General features: G+C 39.5%; 1 protein-coding gene across 1 annotated transcript in view; it reads right to left on the minus strand.

The window, feature by feature from the left end:
- Positions 1 to 16,108, minus strand: part of TRIM66 (tripartite motif containing 66) — a gene marked incomplete at its 5' end in the record, with an annotated part of 51,821 nt that overhangs the window by 19,719 nt on the left and 15,994 nt on the right. The window contains 8 exons of the mRNA XM_057418218.1: positions 1,940 to 2,098; positions 3,133 to 4,010; positions 5,338 to 5,455; positions 5,594 to 5,740; positions 7,046 to 7,160; positions 8,767 to 8,883; positions 9,524 to 9,656; positions 15,185 to 15,332. Of these exons, the coding sequence (XP_057274201.1) occupies positions 1,940 to 2,098; positions 3,133 to 4,010; positions 5,338 to 5,455; positions 5,594 to 5,740; positions 7,046 to 7,160; positions 8,767 to 8,883; positions 9,524 to 9,656; positions 15,185 to 15,332 (1,815 nt within the window). The remainder of the gene's footprint in view (positions 1 to 1,939; positions 2,099 to 3,132; positions 4,011 to 5,337; positions 5,456 to 5,593; positions 5,741 to 7,045; positions 7,161 to 8,766; positions 8,884 to 9,523; positions 9,657 to 15,184; positions 15,333 to 16,108) is intronic.

A 16,108-nucleotide genomic window follows, 5' to 3' on the forward strand; every position in this document is an offset into this window, starting at 1 on the left:
CCCCTTGTTCTTAAATAGGAATGAGTCTAAGCCTAGATTTAATTTGATTGTCAGCAAAAGTAGTCAAGACTTTTTTAAACAGCATTTACAAAGAATGTATTTCAAGGGCTTCCTTAGTGTACTGTTTCCCTTCACATTTCTAATTAGCCATTGCCAGAGCTGTCCGTACATTGTGACTTCACCCCAGATATATACAAGCAAAGATGGGGTACTGTAGCTGATGAATGTCCTAATTTCTTGCAGAGGTGCCAGGCAGAAGAGCATATGCTTCTCAGCACCATTAGAAAAAATTCTGTTTTGTTTTGTTTTTCTCTTTTCTAGGAGTACCCTCCTCTTGCTGTCTTCTCAACTTGCGCAGCAACAAATCAGCCCTTCTTCCTTTTTTCTTCTCCTAATTTTTCCATCAGACTACACTAGTCTCCCTCTTGCACATCTGCTTCCATTTTCTTTCATCTTTCTGACTTTTCTTGTTTAAAATGTTGAGAATAACCTTCCTTTACAGGTCCAGAAGACAAAAGACAGCTTCTTCAATACGCATGTAGTAAAAGCCTCTAGACGGTTAGTTAGCTAGTTAGTCATTTTCACAAATAACTTTGAGGGTGTGTCTGCATTACAAGAAAAGTATGTGCTCTAGTTCATGGTCTTGTTCAGGCCTTAAATACATATCTTCAATTTTTACAGTCATATCCTAAAGTAAAGGTATCTCTATCCTAGAAAATTTGCATAGCTTTCCTCAGTCCTGTGCTCTATTGGAGGTCAAGGGAGATTTGGTTCCACGTGTGAACGTTCAGAGCCAAAGAGGATCATCTCAGAATGTTGTGATACCATCAGCTTGATCCAGAAATTCCATCACATTTACAGGGTTAAGTTAGTAATTGCAGATTTCTTTGTGGCTTCCAAATCTGATTCTCATGCTGTTTCTAGACTCTCAGTAATCATTACCTTTCCAAGTCTCTAAAATTCCCAGAAGGATCTCAAACATCTCTCTGATTGCATATTGCATCATAAATATGTTCGGTCAACAGAGCTACACACTGAAGAATAATAAAATAACTTCCTTTTGGGGGCTAGTTTGGAAAGATGAGTTCTTCCACAATATCCCACACACAAATACCAAGAAAAAATATTCATGAAAGACTTCTACATGGTACACAACATGAGTCATCCACAGAAGTACCAAACGGATTTGAGCAAACAGAATATGAAGTGCTGTTTGGGGTGTTTTAAACAATCTGTAAAAAGCAGCTTCTCTGTCTCAAATGTACAGGTGATATCCAGAGCCAGCAAGGATCTACTGATAAAGATCAGCCCTCCTGGTTTTCTTTATGCAGTTTCTTCAATACTTAGGGCTTCCCAGTAGGTAGGAGGATCGAAGCATGGCTCTATTACGTGCTGAAGTATTGTAGAGATACAGAAACCTATGATTTTTTTGCTTCTACATGAACAAGAAGAAGGAGCATATCAGAATTATATCCCTTTCAGACACCACATCTTAAGTAATAATTAATGGTGTTATTTCCAGGGCAACTACTTTGAAGGATGTTCCTCAGGCCTGATTTCATTAGAATCTTTGACTTGTCCCTGCTCCCCAGTTCTCCCAGATTAACTGCTGCTAGTATGGTAGTTAGCAAGAGCTAGTTAGTTAATGCCCTAGAGATCAGGACTACACAGAATTTTCTCACTGAAGATATAGGTTTTCTACTTATCTACCAAGTTCATACTTAAAAATCATGCCAGCCAGACCTAAACACTACTATTTGCTGGCTACAGCACAGTATAGCATAGGCTAGGCTATGACCATCTTCTAATATCCAAAAGCCATTTTGTTCACATTTACTATATTTTATTTTTTTCAACCTGATTGCAAGTTCCAAAGCCATACCATATTCAGTATTATCAAACTATGTTTTCCCTTTAAAATATATCTTTTAAAAAGTACCTTTCTCACTGGATGGAAAGATGATTGTTGCAATGTGGTCTCAGGGGAGTGACTGCTGACACTGGCTCCTTCCAGTGACTCTGACAGGGAGGGACTATCAGTTTTGTCAAGAGGAATTACAGGTTTCTGGGCATCAAGTTCAGTGGAACTCTCACAGACCTAGAAATCACAATTAAGAATTTGTGTTTTCAAAATCTCAGAATGAAGAATGTTAATGAATTCACATCAACTCACAGCATACAAAATATTACAAGACTAGGAAGACTCTAAAACTAAAAAGATCTTCAAAGTAACCCTAAACAGAAAGATAAATGAACAGAGAAAGATTTTGAGATTTCCCTTAAAAAACAATGAATTTTAAAAAAAGAAATAAAATAAAATCAATAAAGATGCTGAAATGTACAGCTGTTTCAAAAGCCTGAAGTCTGCCCCTAGAGGTAAACCTCTTTAAGAGCTATTCTCTACAGAATTTACACAACGTGAAGTCCCAGCCACCTTTCCACGGCAATTCCCACTGTTTTGAATGAGTTTCAAAGCCACTTTATTGTGGAACTATAGTGTTTTAAGCCCAGCCAGTAACTCGGAACCACGCAGCTGCTCTCTCACTATCCCCCTTCTTCTTCCACCTTGCAGTTTGGATGTAGCACTGTCCCTTTTTCAAAAGCAGGATTCTTAGCAACAGAGGAAAAAGGGAGAAATTAGCCCTGCTGACGAAACTTTAACCGTAACAGCATGCATGAATATTGATTAAAATCTGAAAGGTCATGATGCAGTAGCAAAAGCAGTTACCAGTAGAATAATTCTTCAATCTCTTTCCACTAGTATTCAGAATCAAAAGGGAATCTATTTCAAGGGCTCAGGGATTAAAATTTCCAGAAAAAGGAGTATTAATGGAGAAACTACTGCAGTCCTCCAGTTACCTATTCAGAAAGGAGGAATGATGATGCTTTTATTCTCCCACCTGCTGCTCATGTTGGCTATTTAGAGATTAAGATCTTTGGGATCCTGGTTGTTTATGCACTTTAAAGCAAATTTTGGTTAAATCTGCATGAGGCATGGAGCCTCTGCTGAATACAAACATAGACAAGACAATAACAGAAAGTTCAACCACATACATGAAATCTCAAAGGCATCTCCCATTTCTGATCTTACATTGGCTAAATGCAATAGGAAAGAACTTTTTGAGAACTTACTTGTGCTTCCTCTTGGATTTGTTGCTGAACTGGGGCTGGCTGCCTCACTATGTAGTTGATTTGACCAACTATGGTCTGTTGAACATGCTGAGGTGGCTTTGCTTCGTTCAGCTGCAAGCTGGGCTGTCCTTGGGCCTGCAGAAGCAGCTCCAAATCCTTTTTCATCTCTTCCAGTTCAAACTGATGATGCATTATGTCCAGGCTCTGCTGGATTACTTGTTTGTGGGTGCTCTCATTCTGACCTGATGGTGGTGATGCTGGTGGCAGCTGCTGCTGCTGTGGTGGCTGCTGCAAGTGGTTAGATTTTATCTTCTGGAGATGACCAAGTTGCACTTGTGCACTTGATGTATGCAAAGAAGCCTGAGTGCAACATGGCTGTGAATGGCTTGTATGTACTTGCTGAGCTTCATGTGATACAACAGCATAACCCATGGGTGCAGTCTGGGATGGTAAGTGCTTTCTTATCCTCCCAGACATATTCTCTTGCTCTGACTGTGACTGCTGTTCCAGCCCAGACTGTGTTAGCTTCACAGGCTGGGGGGCACCCCTTGGCTCTTTATCATGTTGCTGCATGCTGTAGTGCAGAGGAAAGTGCTGCTGATGCAGTTCAGGAGGCTGCCGAAAATTTTGATGGCGGTTTATGTCTTGATAAGAAGGCAGAGCTTTGTTTGGGTGAGGTATGCTCAGGCAGTGCGAGCAGCACACAGATGTAGGACACTGAATGGCAGGTGGAAACTGATGTGGCTGGCTATTCACAGGCTCCAGCTGTGATCCTGGTGCACGATGCCCATGATACAAGGAGGTCTGTAACCCTTGCACATTTCCACAGAGTAGCACATCTGAGTGAGAAATGTCTCCACCTTCCATAGTGAAGCCCCCTGGAAAAAACAGCACATTTACTCCCTTCCATGATCTTGACAAATTTACACAATAAAATCTGCAAATGGTGGCTATCTCTTTGTCTTCATTTCAAATATAAAAGGTATTTAAATATCCTATGCAAACAGTCCTTCAACATACTTTCAAGACAAGTTTTCAAGACTTTTCAGGGATTTAAAATCATACAAAACTCTCACTGATACTAGTGGAACTCATAGTTGAATTACCAGCAAATGCTTTGAAAATCTGTCCTCAATTTATTTTATCGTAACTGATCGATACAGCTTATACTTTCATTTTTTTTCTTAAAGTATGGTTTACAAAAAGCATGGGTACAAAAGGCAACTTCCAAGTGACAAAAATAAGACACTGTTATTATGTAGGTGAGAATCATAAAAGCTAGAAATAGAAGTGACCTATGAATGGATCTTGTCCATGCTTTCAATCAAGAAAATATTATACCTTGTAATATTTTTGACAGGGTTTTACTCAGTCTAATTTTAAGTATCTTAAAATGGGAAGAGAACCAATCTTTTAGATCATTGATTGGACCACCACACTGAATTTACTGTAAAAACCCGCTGCTGTTGGGGAATTTAGAGCTAGGGGGTAACAAAGTCACTATATGCACATTCATTATATAAATAGCATTGTAATTATTATTCGGCAGATGTCTTAAAGCCATCTTTGTGCCCATTAATTGGAAGTGTCTCAAGAACTGCTCAGGTCACTTGGACACTAAGGTACTAAAGGATCCAAGGAACATGGGTATGACTAAGCCCAGCTGCTCACGGGTAAGGAGAAATAGCACAAGATCCACTGCAGACACTCTACTGCAGGCAGGGTACTCCTTAAAGGACTGCCAGAGTGACAGTGTTGTACAGAATTATTGCTTGCTGGGACAGAACTTAATTGCAAATATGCCAGGCAAAGTCAAGGCTGTTTTATAGCCGGTGATGCTACATTTTAAGTAATTTCAGTTAAAAGTTATTTGGTAGTACGGCATGGGGTTTCCACTAAACAAGTAGCTGTGTTCTTACATTGTGATTCTGTAAGACCACCAAAGATGATATTTATACAGTGTATTTCTAGATAATGTTTATAGAGCAGTATTTATGTATGTCTTTTAATAGGTGGATTGATATAACTGGAGGGAAAACCCAGAAAGTTCAGCCACAGTAACTTTTTCTTCAGAACGTGACAAGAGGTACAGAACTGGAAGACAAGACTAAAAAGGTGTGCACTTCAGGGAAAGTACTGTATTGTCTCTATCTGTCTTGTCTAGCTTTAGGCACACGCCTAATAAACAACAATATATTTTCTTACCAAAATTGGACAGTTGTTTAGTCCAGTAGGAAGAATCCCAAGTAAATCTGATCTTCAGAGGAGGGTCTGTGTCTGTATTACAATTTGTCTCTAACAAGCGCTGGATTTGAAATACAATCTGGTGACAAGTCAAAAGACAATTATTTTATTCCCAATTATAATATCATAAAAAAACATTTTATTTGAGAAACATTAAGTCCTTAAAGTTTTCACATTATTGCACAATTTCAAATAAGAAAATAAGTATTGCTCTTACCAGTTCTTTACTGAAGAGAAATGGGATGCTGTTTTTACTGCACACTGCCCAGCTGATGAAGTTCTGCACACGTTCTACCTGTCTGCTTAAAAGCACAACACCTTGCAGTTGTTGCTCCAATTTCTGCTTCCTTTCACTGGTGATATTCTGTTTGTAATGTGAATCAGTGGAAGATGGCTGTCATTCTTCAGACACACGTAATATACACAATCACTGGCGCTACATTATGCATTATTTAGAGATGCAAACCACCTTAAACCATCAATCAAAAAAAAAGAAAGCAAATCCTATTTAACAGACATCTGAATTCAGGAAGATTGACTTTTCCAGGAGCAAGCAACCTACATCGTTCTGGCTCTGGTTTAACAGAATGAGGTAACCCAAGAAAGCTATCTTGTCTGCTACGATACACAACAGAAGAGACCCAAGAAAATACATAAAAAGAGGGGAAGCATACAGCTTTTCCTCAGAAGAGTCTTCCAGTCTCCAGCAATTCATGACTTAGGGACCACAAAGACAGAGGCTATGTTAACATCCTCAGTGCATTTTTCTATGAATTTGCCTCATTAATTTTGAACCCATGCACACTTATTTACCACTTGTGTGAAGAACTATCTGCCCTTATTTGATTTGAAATCAGGACTTCCTGATTTCATTTAATACCCCTCCCTACACGCACTTCAATACAGCCCTATGTACATGCACTTTAAGTGCGGGCACAGTTGTGTTGCAGTTATAGATACCTCAAACACTGAAATGTTGTCAAACCACATGAACCCTGAATTTACTTAATGTTCAATAACACAGAAATGAAAACATACATTTCTCTTTTTCGTAAAGCTACTTAGCTGAATACCAATATTTGAATCAAATACACTAATTCAAAGGCCACCAGCAAGTGTTGAGTGCTTTGTCTTTGCAATACCTGCTAAAATTACCCAAGAATAACTGACAACTGGAAGTTCTGATCAGATCCAATAGCAATCACTGTACTCAGCACATTTCAAAATAAAATCATATGGACTTCAACTGGACATCCCAAAACTGAAGACTCAAAACTTCAGGTTCTGTTACAGAAAGTAGACCAAAGGATTATTTTTGAAACAGGATGTTAAATGTGCTGCTATTGATTCTACAAATGAATCATTAAAACCAGAAGCAGGCTTGGTTTGTAAGTACTCAAAAGCTGCACACATATTGTCTGTAATTGCATTAGAAAATGTGGTTAATTCATGATAATTAAACATTTTGATGCTTCATCCTGAATCTTTGTCAACCATCGATTCCACATAAAATTCTGCAGGGAAAAAAAATAAAACCAAAAAACAAACAAAAACAAACCCTAAGAAAAGGGACAATAACTCTCACAGTCCATATTCTTTCCATCAGCACTGGGATTAAATTCAATTTAGTTTAATTTCCCAAGTTATCAAAGGACATAGCCTTACTTACTTCAAGTTGTTCAAGAAGGTTGTTTGTTCGTTTATTGATTTCATTCATCAAAACCATCTTGGCCGCTTTTATCTGATTTCCTACCCTTTTGTATAAGTGTTTTACTTCAAGCAACCTATGGGTAAGAGATGCACATCTCTGGATGAGCCAACTGTATGTCATTTATTCAGAGCTTAGTAGTTGCTAGAAGAACTGATCTAACCATTGACAGAGAACTCCAGTGAAAGTCATAACATTTCCTTTAAGTTTTCCCACACTTCAAACATAGAATAGTTTGGGTTAGAAGGGACCTTAAAAGGCCATCTAGTCCAACCCCCCTGCAATGAGCAGGGACATCTTCAGCTAGAGCAGATTGGTCAGAGCCTCTTTCAACCTGACCTTGAATGTTTCCAGGGATGAGGCATCTACCACCTCCCTGGGTAACCTGTTCCAGTTTTTCACCACCCTCACTGTAAAAATTTTCTTCCTCATAAATAGTTTAAATCTACCTTCTTTCAGTTTAAAACCATTATCCCCTGTCATATTGCAACACACCCTACTAAAAGTTTGTTCCCATCTTTCTTAGAAGCCCCCTATAAGTATTGAAAGGCCACAATAAGGTTTCCCCAGAGCCTTCTTTTCTCCAGGCTAAACAAACCCAAATCTGCCAAACTGTCCTCATAGGACAGGTGCTTCATCTCTCTGATCATATTTTGTGCGCCTCCTCTGGACCCCCTCCAGCAGATTCATGTCTTTTCCTGTGCTGAGGACTCCAGAGCTGAATGCAGAAGTAGGGTCTCACAGGAGCAGAGTAGAGTGTCAGAAACACCTCCCTTGACCTGCTGGCCACACTGTTTTTGATGCAGCCCAGGATATGGTTGGCTTTCTGGAACGGGCATGCACATTGCCAGTGAATGTCCAGTTTTTCATCTCCCAGTATCCCCAAGTCCTTTTCAACAAGGCTGTCCTCAATCCCTTCATCCCCCAGTCTGTATTGATACCAGAGATTGCCTCTACCCAAATGCAGGACTTTGCACTTGGCCTTGTTGAACCTCATGAGGTTCACATGAGCCCACTTCTCAAGCTTGTCCAGGTCCCTTTGGATGGCATCCCATCCCTCAGGCTGTCACCCACACCACTCAGCAGTTGTCTGCAAACTTGCTGCAAATGCACTCTATCCCACTCTCTACATTGTTGATGAAAATATTAAACAGTATTGGTCCCAAAACAGACCCCTGAGGTACACCACTTGTGATTTGTACTCTTTCAAGGTGTTTCAAATGGTTTTATTACTGCAGAAGAGAGATCCAACAGCCAACATATAATCAGTAGCTGAAATCCAGTTAATATAATGAAATATTTTCATTTTTATACTACTCTTGACTGGAATTGCAGCTTCTTTGGAGGTTTCTTGAAGAAAATAAGGTATTTTTAAATTAGTCTTTATTTATAATCTTTTCAAATTCTAGTTCAGGAATAGATTATACAAAGAAATGTTAACTCTGAAGATTTCAGCTCTCACATGCCTTGTAAAGACTGGAATCATGTATTACAATGTCATGACTTGTCAGTACCACTTAAATACGAATTTGACATTTCTAATCTTCCTATTATTTCATAGCCTCCAAGTAAAAAAAAAAAGACCAACTAAAAAATCTGCATTTTCTTTTGTTAACCTGCATTTAGTGAAAATATTTTAACTGATCACTCACTTTCATGGAAAAATAATGCATAGCAATCACCTGTCTTCAATCTGTTTAGCTGAAACCTGAATCCCATTTTTTTTCTCTTCCACTTCAGTGATGACATTTTCCAGGATAACTCTCTGATTTTGCAAAGCTTCATCAAGATGCCTGAACCTGAGAAAGAAATGGAAATTCTCATGCTGTGGATTGTTTTTTTTTCTGTTGATAAGTAATGAACTGATCAGTTGATGAGTTTAAGGGACCAACTGCCCTAATACCTCTCTGGTCATGGTCCCTGCTTCTTTCCTACTACAAATCTTTTCTGCGACAGCTGAAATTTATAGTCCCTCACACAGGCAGGCTCATCTCACAAAAAGTGTCTCTATGCACAGACAATTCTGTACATGGCTTACACACTTCCACAGGCAAGCAGCATGCTCAAACTTTGGTAACTCTGGAGTTGTACAGTCATGATGCCTTTGATAAAGACAAACAGAAGTACTTGAACAGTGCAAAGCACTGAGTTAATTTTGAGCCTTTGAACAGAATCACAATGAATTATATGCATGCATAGATAGCATCTGGGCAGACGATACAATTGGGAAGGTACACACTGCAGAGAGCAGTGAATGATTCTGTGAGGGCAGTAAGCCACATGTTACACTGCTTGGGCATAAGAGAACTGAACTGAGTTTGCTGTGGCTTTTAAGTTTGAACTAGCCTGCAAGCGTAGTTGGCAGGAAATGGACAGCCTTAAATCTAAACTAGCTACAGTTTTAGATAGCATTATGATTAAACAATCAATGTGTTGTACCTGTGTTCCTTATGCTCTATCAGAAGGCAGTTACGGCATGTGAGGGTATCGCAGGTCTCACAAAACAGCTCGAGTGGCTCTTGAGTGTGCACTGGACAAAATAAGGAAAGCTCACTTGCTTCATCGTCAGTTGCTGAGGAATATAAAGCAGAGTTGTCACTGACAAAAATTATTATTATAGATTAAAAAAAGACTTGTCAAACTCTCACAATCCTATTGAAAGTCTTGATGTTACTCTTAAAAGACCCATACCCTGGAACTATCTGATTATATTAGCAGGGTTTGCTTAAATTTTTTTTCCTGGCCTTATATATTCTACAAAGAGCATACCAAAGGGGTTCAGGAAGAAGTTGTCAAACCAAATTCCTATTTTTCTCTAAAGTCTCATGAGTTTTAAATATCTCTCATGATTTGGGGCACTTGTCTCACAACTTTGAATTACCTGGTTTGGCAAATCAGTTAACAAAGCTGTATTTTAAAATGTAGAAAACCAAATCTATTGAAAAAAAATGTAGTCACAGCAGAAGCAAGACTATCCTTTGCTCTTGAATAGTCACATAAGCAACTGTTTTTCAAATGTGTGTTTGTTGTAAATGCACTACATAAACTTCAGCAGCTAGGGGATATTGATACCAGGCACTAAAGCCTGTTCCACTCCAAAGAGTAATATGAGGAACAGTAAGAACAAACAGTGTGTCCTGGGTTCAGCAGTAGCAGTCATGTTTCTCCTCCTTGGTAGCTGGTGCAGTGCAGTGTTTTGACTTTCGGCTCGGGAACAGAGCTGATAGAGATGTTTTGGTTTGGCCAAGGACTTTGTGAGCCTCATGCTCTGCCAGGGAGGAGGGGAAGCCGGGAGGAAGCAGAGACAGGACACCTGACCCAAACTGACCAAAGAGGTATTCCATACCACAGCACGTCATGCCCAGGATGTAACTGGGAGTTAGCCGGAAGGCTGGGAGACTGCAGGGTTGGAGGAGGTATCGGTCGGAGCTTGGTCGGGCTTGGGGGGCGAGTTATCGGTCAGCGGGTGGTGAGGTGTTGTATTCTGTTCCCTTGTTATTTCCTTTATCATTATTATCATTGGTGGTAGCAGTAGTGATTTGTGTTATACCTTAGTTACTAAACTGTTCTTATCTCAACCCGTGGGAGTTGCATTCTTTTGATTCTCCTCTCCGTCCCTCCAGGAGCAGGGGGAGGGCAAGAAAGGGGGGGGAAAGTGAGCGAACGAATTACCTGACTGGGTTTAAACCACGACACAGTGGATACATAAAGTGGAAGTATTGCCATGCTCTAAAGAAAATATACCAAATTTCCTACTGTCTAGATTGCTGTCTACTCTAAATATTTCTGAGATAATAGAGTTACTCCCTCTAGTTCAACTGGCTTTCCCCTCTGCCTTCTTAACATAATGTGCAAGAAAATAATTTGTGATAGATTAGGCCAAGATCTTTATGTAACATCATGACATACTTCACATGGTCATAAATCATTTATTACAGTATTTATGCTTTATTGCAATATTGCATGCTTTATTCTTCATGGAAGTTTATTGGTTTATATTATTATTGAATCAAATGCTAATAGGATTATTAAAAGAGGAAATTGAGCAGATGGGTTTTTCTTTCCCCCTCCAATATTTTTTTCTATCAAGGTACAAATGAAACTCACCTCAACAGCCATTTTTTTTATTATAGTACTGCAAATATGTACTTTTGCATTCAAACCTGCTGCTGCCAATGCAAATAATATGTAACCAAGCAGGTTGTCTAACCAATGTATAACCAAGGTGGATGTCAAAGATCATTTTTTCCTCCCCTATGGGGGTCAGATGTTGTATCTTAAAAGAAAAAGAAAAGGCCCATAATAACTCTCTCCATTTCCACGAGTTGGAAAAGCCCTTCTGAGTGTTTAGCACCTCCAGAGCATGCAAGCTGTTTTATTGAAAACTCGGGATCAAATTATCCATATTAAACTCCAATTTATAATGAGATAATGTCTTTAAGGTCCAAGTATAATGAAACCTAGTCACAATCCTATATAATGATTTCACCATTTTTCTCTCTCTGAAGGGTTCTTTAGCGTTTGGGTGATTAGAATCACCCCAGAGAAATCAGTTGGTTTTTTTAGTACCATGTCAGATTTAAGAGACAAGCAGATTAGGGGGATTGGACTAGATGATCTTTCGAGGTCCCTTCCAATCTCTAGCATACTGTGATTTCAAATGCAAATTGAGGATAAAAATCAATGATATCTAATTACAACATAGACCCACAGCCTCTGCCACGTGTAATTCCCCGATTCAATTGACATATCAGTGAGAACTGCAACTAAGTCATGGTTTTCTCAACCTAATTTATACTCAGCCCAGTGCTACACTCTTCAGCTTTAAAATAAGCTGAATTCTTACCAATCAGATGCTAAACAAAGGCACAAGACTGCTTTTAATAGCAGATATTTTGACCACAGCTATCCCTGTTAATGTCTTTAAAAGAATCTCACTGAAGAACAGGAAAAATTCAGTAGTCCTAAATTCTGAATTAATATCATTTGAGTCACCATCTTCAACAGTATTTTCTTTATCTCAGGTGGATCTCTTGAATATCTGACAGAAAGTTTGAAATCCCTGTTCCTATGATCAGTTGATGTAAACTTTGGAAAAGCAATCACATCTTGGCTAATAGAGTCCTCCCTCACCTTGTATAATTTGCAGTGACTCAAACTTTGATTTGATGAGTTCATACTCAACCTTGAGAGACTGAAAAAGATAGTATAGAAAAGAAAAAAATATTTATTTTGTGCACTAGCCTATAAATAGCTGGTATGTCAGCACCAGATCATTTACTTCTGACAAAGTTTTGGCAAAAGGATTGTTTCTACTCAGTTGCAAAGCACAAATTTCCACTTAACAAGGAAAGAGTCTGTACTAATACTGAATGTCCTTTTAAAAAAGTTTGGACTAAAGGAAGAAGTTCTGGGTTTATGACTTCAAGCAGCTTCATTGCTCTGCAGAACTTTGAAATTAACACAGTTCACTAATTCCTACCGCTAATGCAGAGCTTATTCCTCCAAGGCTGCAGCTTAATCTGTCATAAAACTCTGGCACATGCTCTCAACACCTCAGTGCTCAGCAAATTCACTCCAAAAGCAGATTTCACTATTTTTGCATCTTGTGGTCACCGATACAGAAAGTTTTCAGGAAGTTTTTTTCGGTTGTCTTTAAAAAACAAAACAAAACAAAATAAAAAAAAAGAACAACCAAAAAAAATAAAAACAAAACAAACGCAAACAAACACAAACTGTCAGGAAAAATCGGTGTCTGAAAACATGTAAATAGTGCAGTTTAACTCATGTGTGAACCACATTTTAGCATCTCTTCATATTCATAACCAGCAGTAATAGTCTGGCACAAGAGAACTGGAATTTTTTGATAGTACCTCCAGAAGCGGTTCATCTAGGAAGAATACACTAGAGCAACTATACAAGACCTAAATATTAGTGGGGAATTGGGGAAGGTGGGAAGAGATCAAAGTGATGTCCAGTTTGTGCTATTTGTCTGGTTTTATGCTTACAAAATAAGATCTGGCTTTAGATGTAGGAGTTCAGTAGCAGTTTTTAACTGAACTGTGACACAGACCATGCCCATAACTCCTCATTCTGGTTCTCAATAAGCATGTTCAAAATGCTGAAATCTTCTAACCAGCACAACCTTCCCCAAGCTATCAGATGCTACAGAACACAATGGAGGTGAATAAAATACAGCTGTTTCCAAACAAGAATGAAGCCATTTCCAGTAACAATGACACCTCACAGTGAATCCCCTACCAGTAGTATTCATTTTGTGGGCCTTTACTACAGACTCATCAAAGGATGAATCAGTAGGAAAAAGAAATCAGGATACTTAAAAACTGTTTTCTTTTTTTACAATATGGCATTTTTCTGCGCTAGCCTAGTCCTGCTCCTCCCCACACTCTCAATTTCTAAATATAAATTTGAATGAAGGCTAAAGGTCTCAACAAATCACAAGAACTTGGCACTCTGCTCTGCACCATAACCTCAGGAATCACCAGGCTAAAGGTGCTGCCTGACAGTGAGCTCAGACATTCAGCTGTGTGAGCTGGGTCTCACCCAGTGGGCAGCAGATGGCCAGAAGCAAGAGGATTTGCAGAGCAAATGGATGGGGAACTGTGACAGAGCTGCAGGCCTTGCGTGGCAAGGGGGTGATCAGATGTGTTACACAGAGCACAGGTGCCACAAAGGAAAAAGTAAGAAAGGGGTCTCAGGGAAGCCAGGCTCTTTTAGTTCTGCCAGTCAAGGAAGGAATTGTTTATCAAAAGTAAAAGGAATAGGCAGGATTCAATGCATTTGGGGGGAGGGGGGGAGAGGCTAAATGAGAAAGCAGTTTGTGTGCGTGCAACTTTCTCTTTATACAGCACACACAAACCCACAACTAAGCCACAGGTATATTTTCTTACCATTATTTGTTAACAATATGAGCTGGTAATCAAAGTGAAATTACTAACAGTTAGAGCCTCAAAACCAGACCTTATCTTGCGACCAACTTGAAAAGAAAACATATTTGTCCACCCAATCAGTGCATTTGATGGAGGACTTGGGGGAACTTGAGTTTATATTATTCTCTAGAAAGCACCCATAAAAAATTTTAAATGTCATCTGTGCTTTGTTGTTATTGCTATTCTTACAGACCTTTTTCTTTGTTTACACTTTGGTAACAGCACATCATGTCTCAAGTGCCTCAAACTGTTTGATATGAACACCAAGGACTTAAAAGAACTCCATCTATGGCAACATACAGGCTTCTACAAGCAAAATCCTAAAGAAAAAAATAATATAAAGAAGCATAATCAGTAGGCTACAACTGTGTTTATTAGTTGTTCTGTCCTCCATCTTCCTTATGAGGAATGATAGTGTAGCACAAACCCTATAGCACAAATAATGTCATATGTGAGCAAAGTGTAAACTTAACTAATTGTATAAAATTGAAAAACTCTTATTTTAGATTAAAAATCCTTATATAAGTTTAGGTTGGCATACTCCTCAGCAGATTAGGGGCATATAACTAAAGAAAATAATAAGCAGTAACAGAAAATCATAATCTTTCGTGTGGCTTATAATTTTATAGGGATGAGACATATTTGACAGGGGGCTTCATTTGTGCCTGCTGATGTCAATATAGTGGTCATGCTTAGGAAACATGTTTTTCACTCCAGGCTTAGAAAAAGAACATCCTATAGTGATCACAGCCTTTCACTGTTTGTTACACTCCCTCCTATACCTTGTCCATTTGCACAGGAATTGTCTTACCGTAGTTTTCTCAAGGAATTTACTCAAAAGAGGACAAGAAGTACTGACAGGCAATGCCTGTTGCTTTTGTAGCCTACCAAACCATAGTCCATCACTCTGCAGACATAAAAGGCATGTGGAAACACATATATGCAAAACTTTTTAAATACTGTGGAATGCTGATTGTGGCAATGGCCCTGAAGTTGCAGAAAAATCACATAATCTCCATCAACATATACATATCCTTCCGAGTCACATGCAAAAAGCATGGTATCTATGACACAGAGCCTGCAACTGCCCCTTTTTCAACTGAATAACTGATATGAGAAGAAACAAAATTTCAAGGTGCATCTTCAGTACCTGTGCAGCCCTTCAGGGATACGGACAGGAAGCGGACTCCAGTTTCCCTGCTATGTCTGTGTTCCTCTGTACATGAGCTGCACAACCATTTATTGCAGCTTGTACAGAGACTGTGAGCAGGTCTCTTCTCTTTACATGTGGAGCAGCTCTAAGGACAAAAGAGCAGTTACATTCAAGGATTACAAATCAGGCATACAAACTTAATAGAAACATAGAATCACAGAACAGTTATGGTTGCAAAGGACCTTAAGATCATTAAGTTTCAACCCCCCTGCCATGGGCAGGGACACCACACACTAGACCGTGTCACCCAAGACTGTGTCCAACCTGGCCTTGAACACTGCCAGGGATAGAGCACCCACAACTTCCTTGAGCAGCCTGTTCCAGTGCCTCGCCACCCTCACAGTAAAGAACTTCTTCTTTATACCTAACCTGAACTTCCCCTGTTTAAGTTTGAACTCACTAACCCTTGTCCTATCTCTACAGTCACTGATAAAAAGTCCCTCTCCAGCATCCCTATAGACCCCCTTCAGATACTGGAAGGCTGCTATGAGGTCTCCACACAGCCTTCTCTTCTCCAGGCTGAACAGCCCCAACTTTCTCAGCCTGTCTTCATATGGGAGGTGCTCCAGTCCCCTGATCATCCTCGTGGCCCTCCTCTGGCCTTGGTCTAACAGTTCCATGTCCTTTTTATGCTGAGGACACCAGAACTGCACACAATACTCCAAGTGAGGTCTCATGAGAGCAGAGTAAAGGGGCAGGATCACCTCCTTCGACCTGCTGGTCATGTTCCTTTTGATGCAGCCTAGGATATGGTTGGCTTTCTGGGCTGCGAGCACATACTGAAGCCGACTCATGTTCATTTTCTCATCGACCAACACCCCCAAGTCCTTCTCTGCAGGGCTGCTCTGAATCTCTTCTTTG

This window comes from Pezoporus wallicus, unplaced genomic scaffold (genome assembly GCF_028554395.1).
Source record: "Pezoporus wallicus isolate ANWC-B61680 ecotype Strahan unplaced genomic scaffold, APGP_CSIRO_Pwel_v1 contig_2025, whole genome shotgun sequence".
Lineage (NCBI taxonomy): Eukaryota > Metazoa > Chordata > Aves > Psittaciformes > Psittacidae > Pezoporus > Pezoporus wallicus.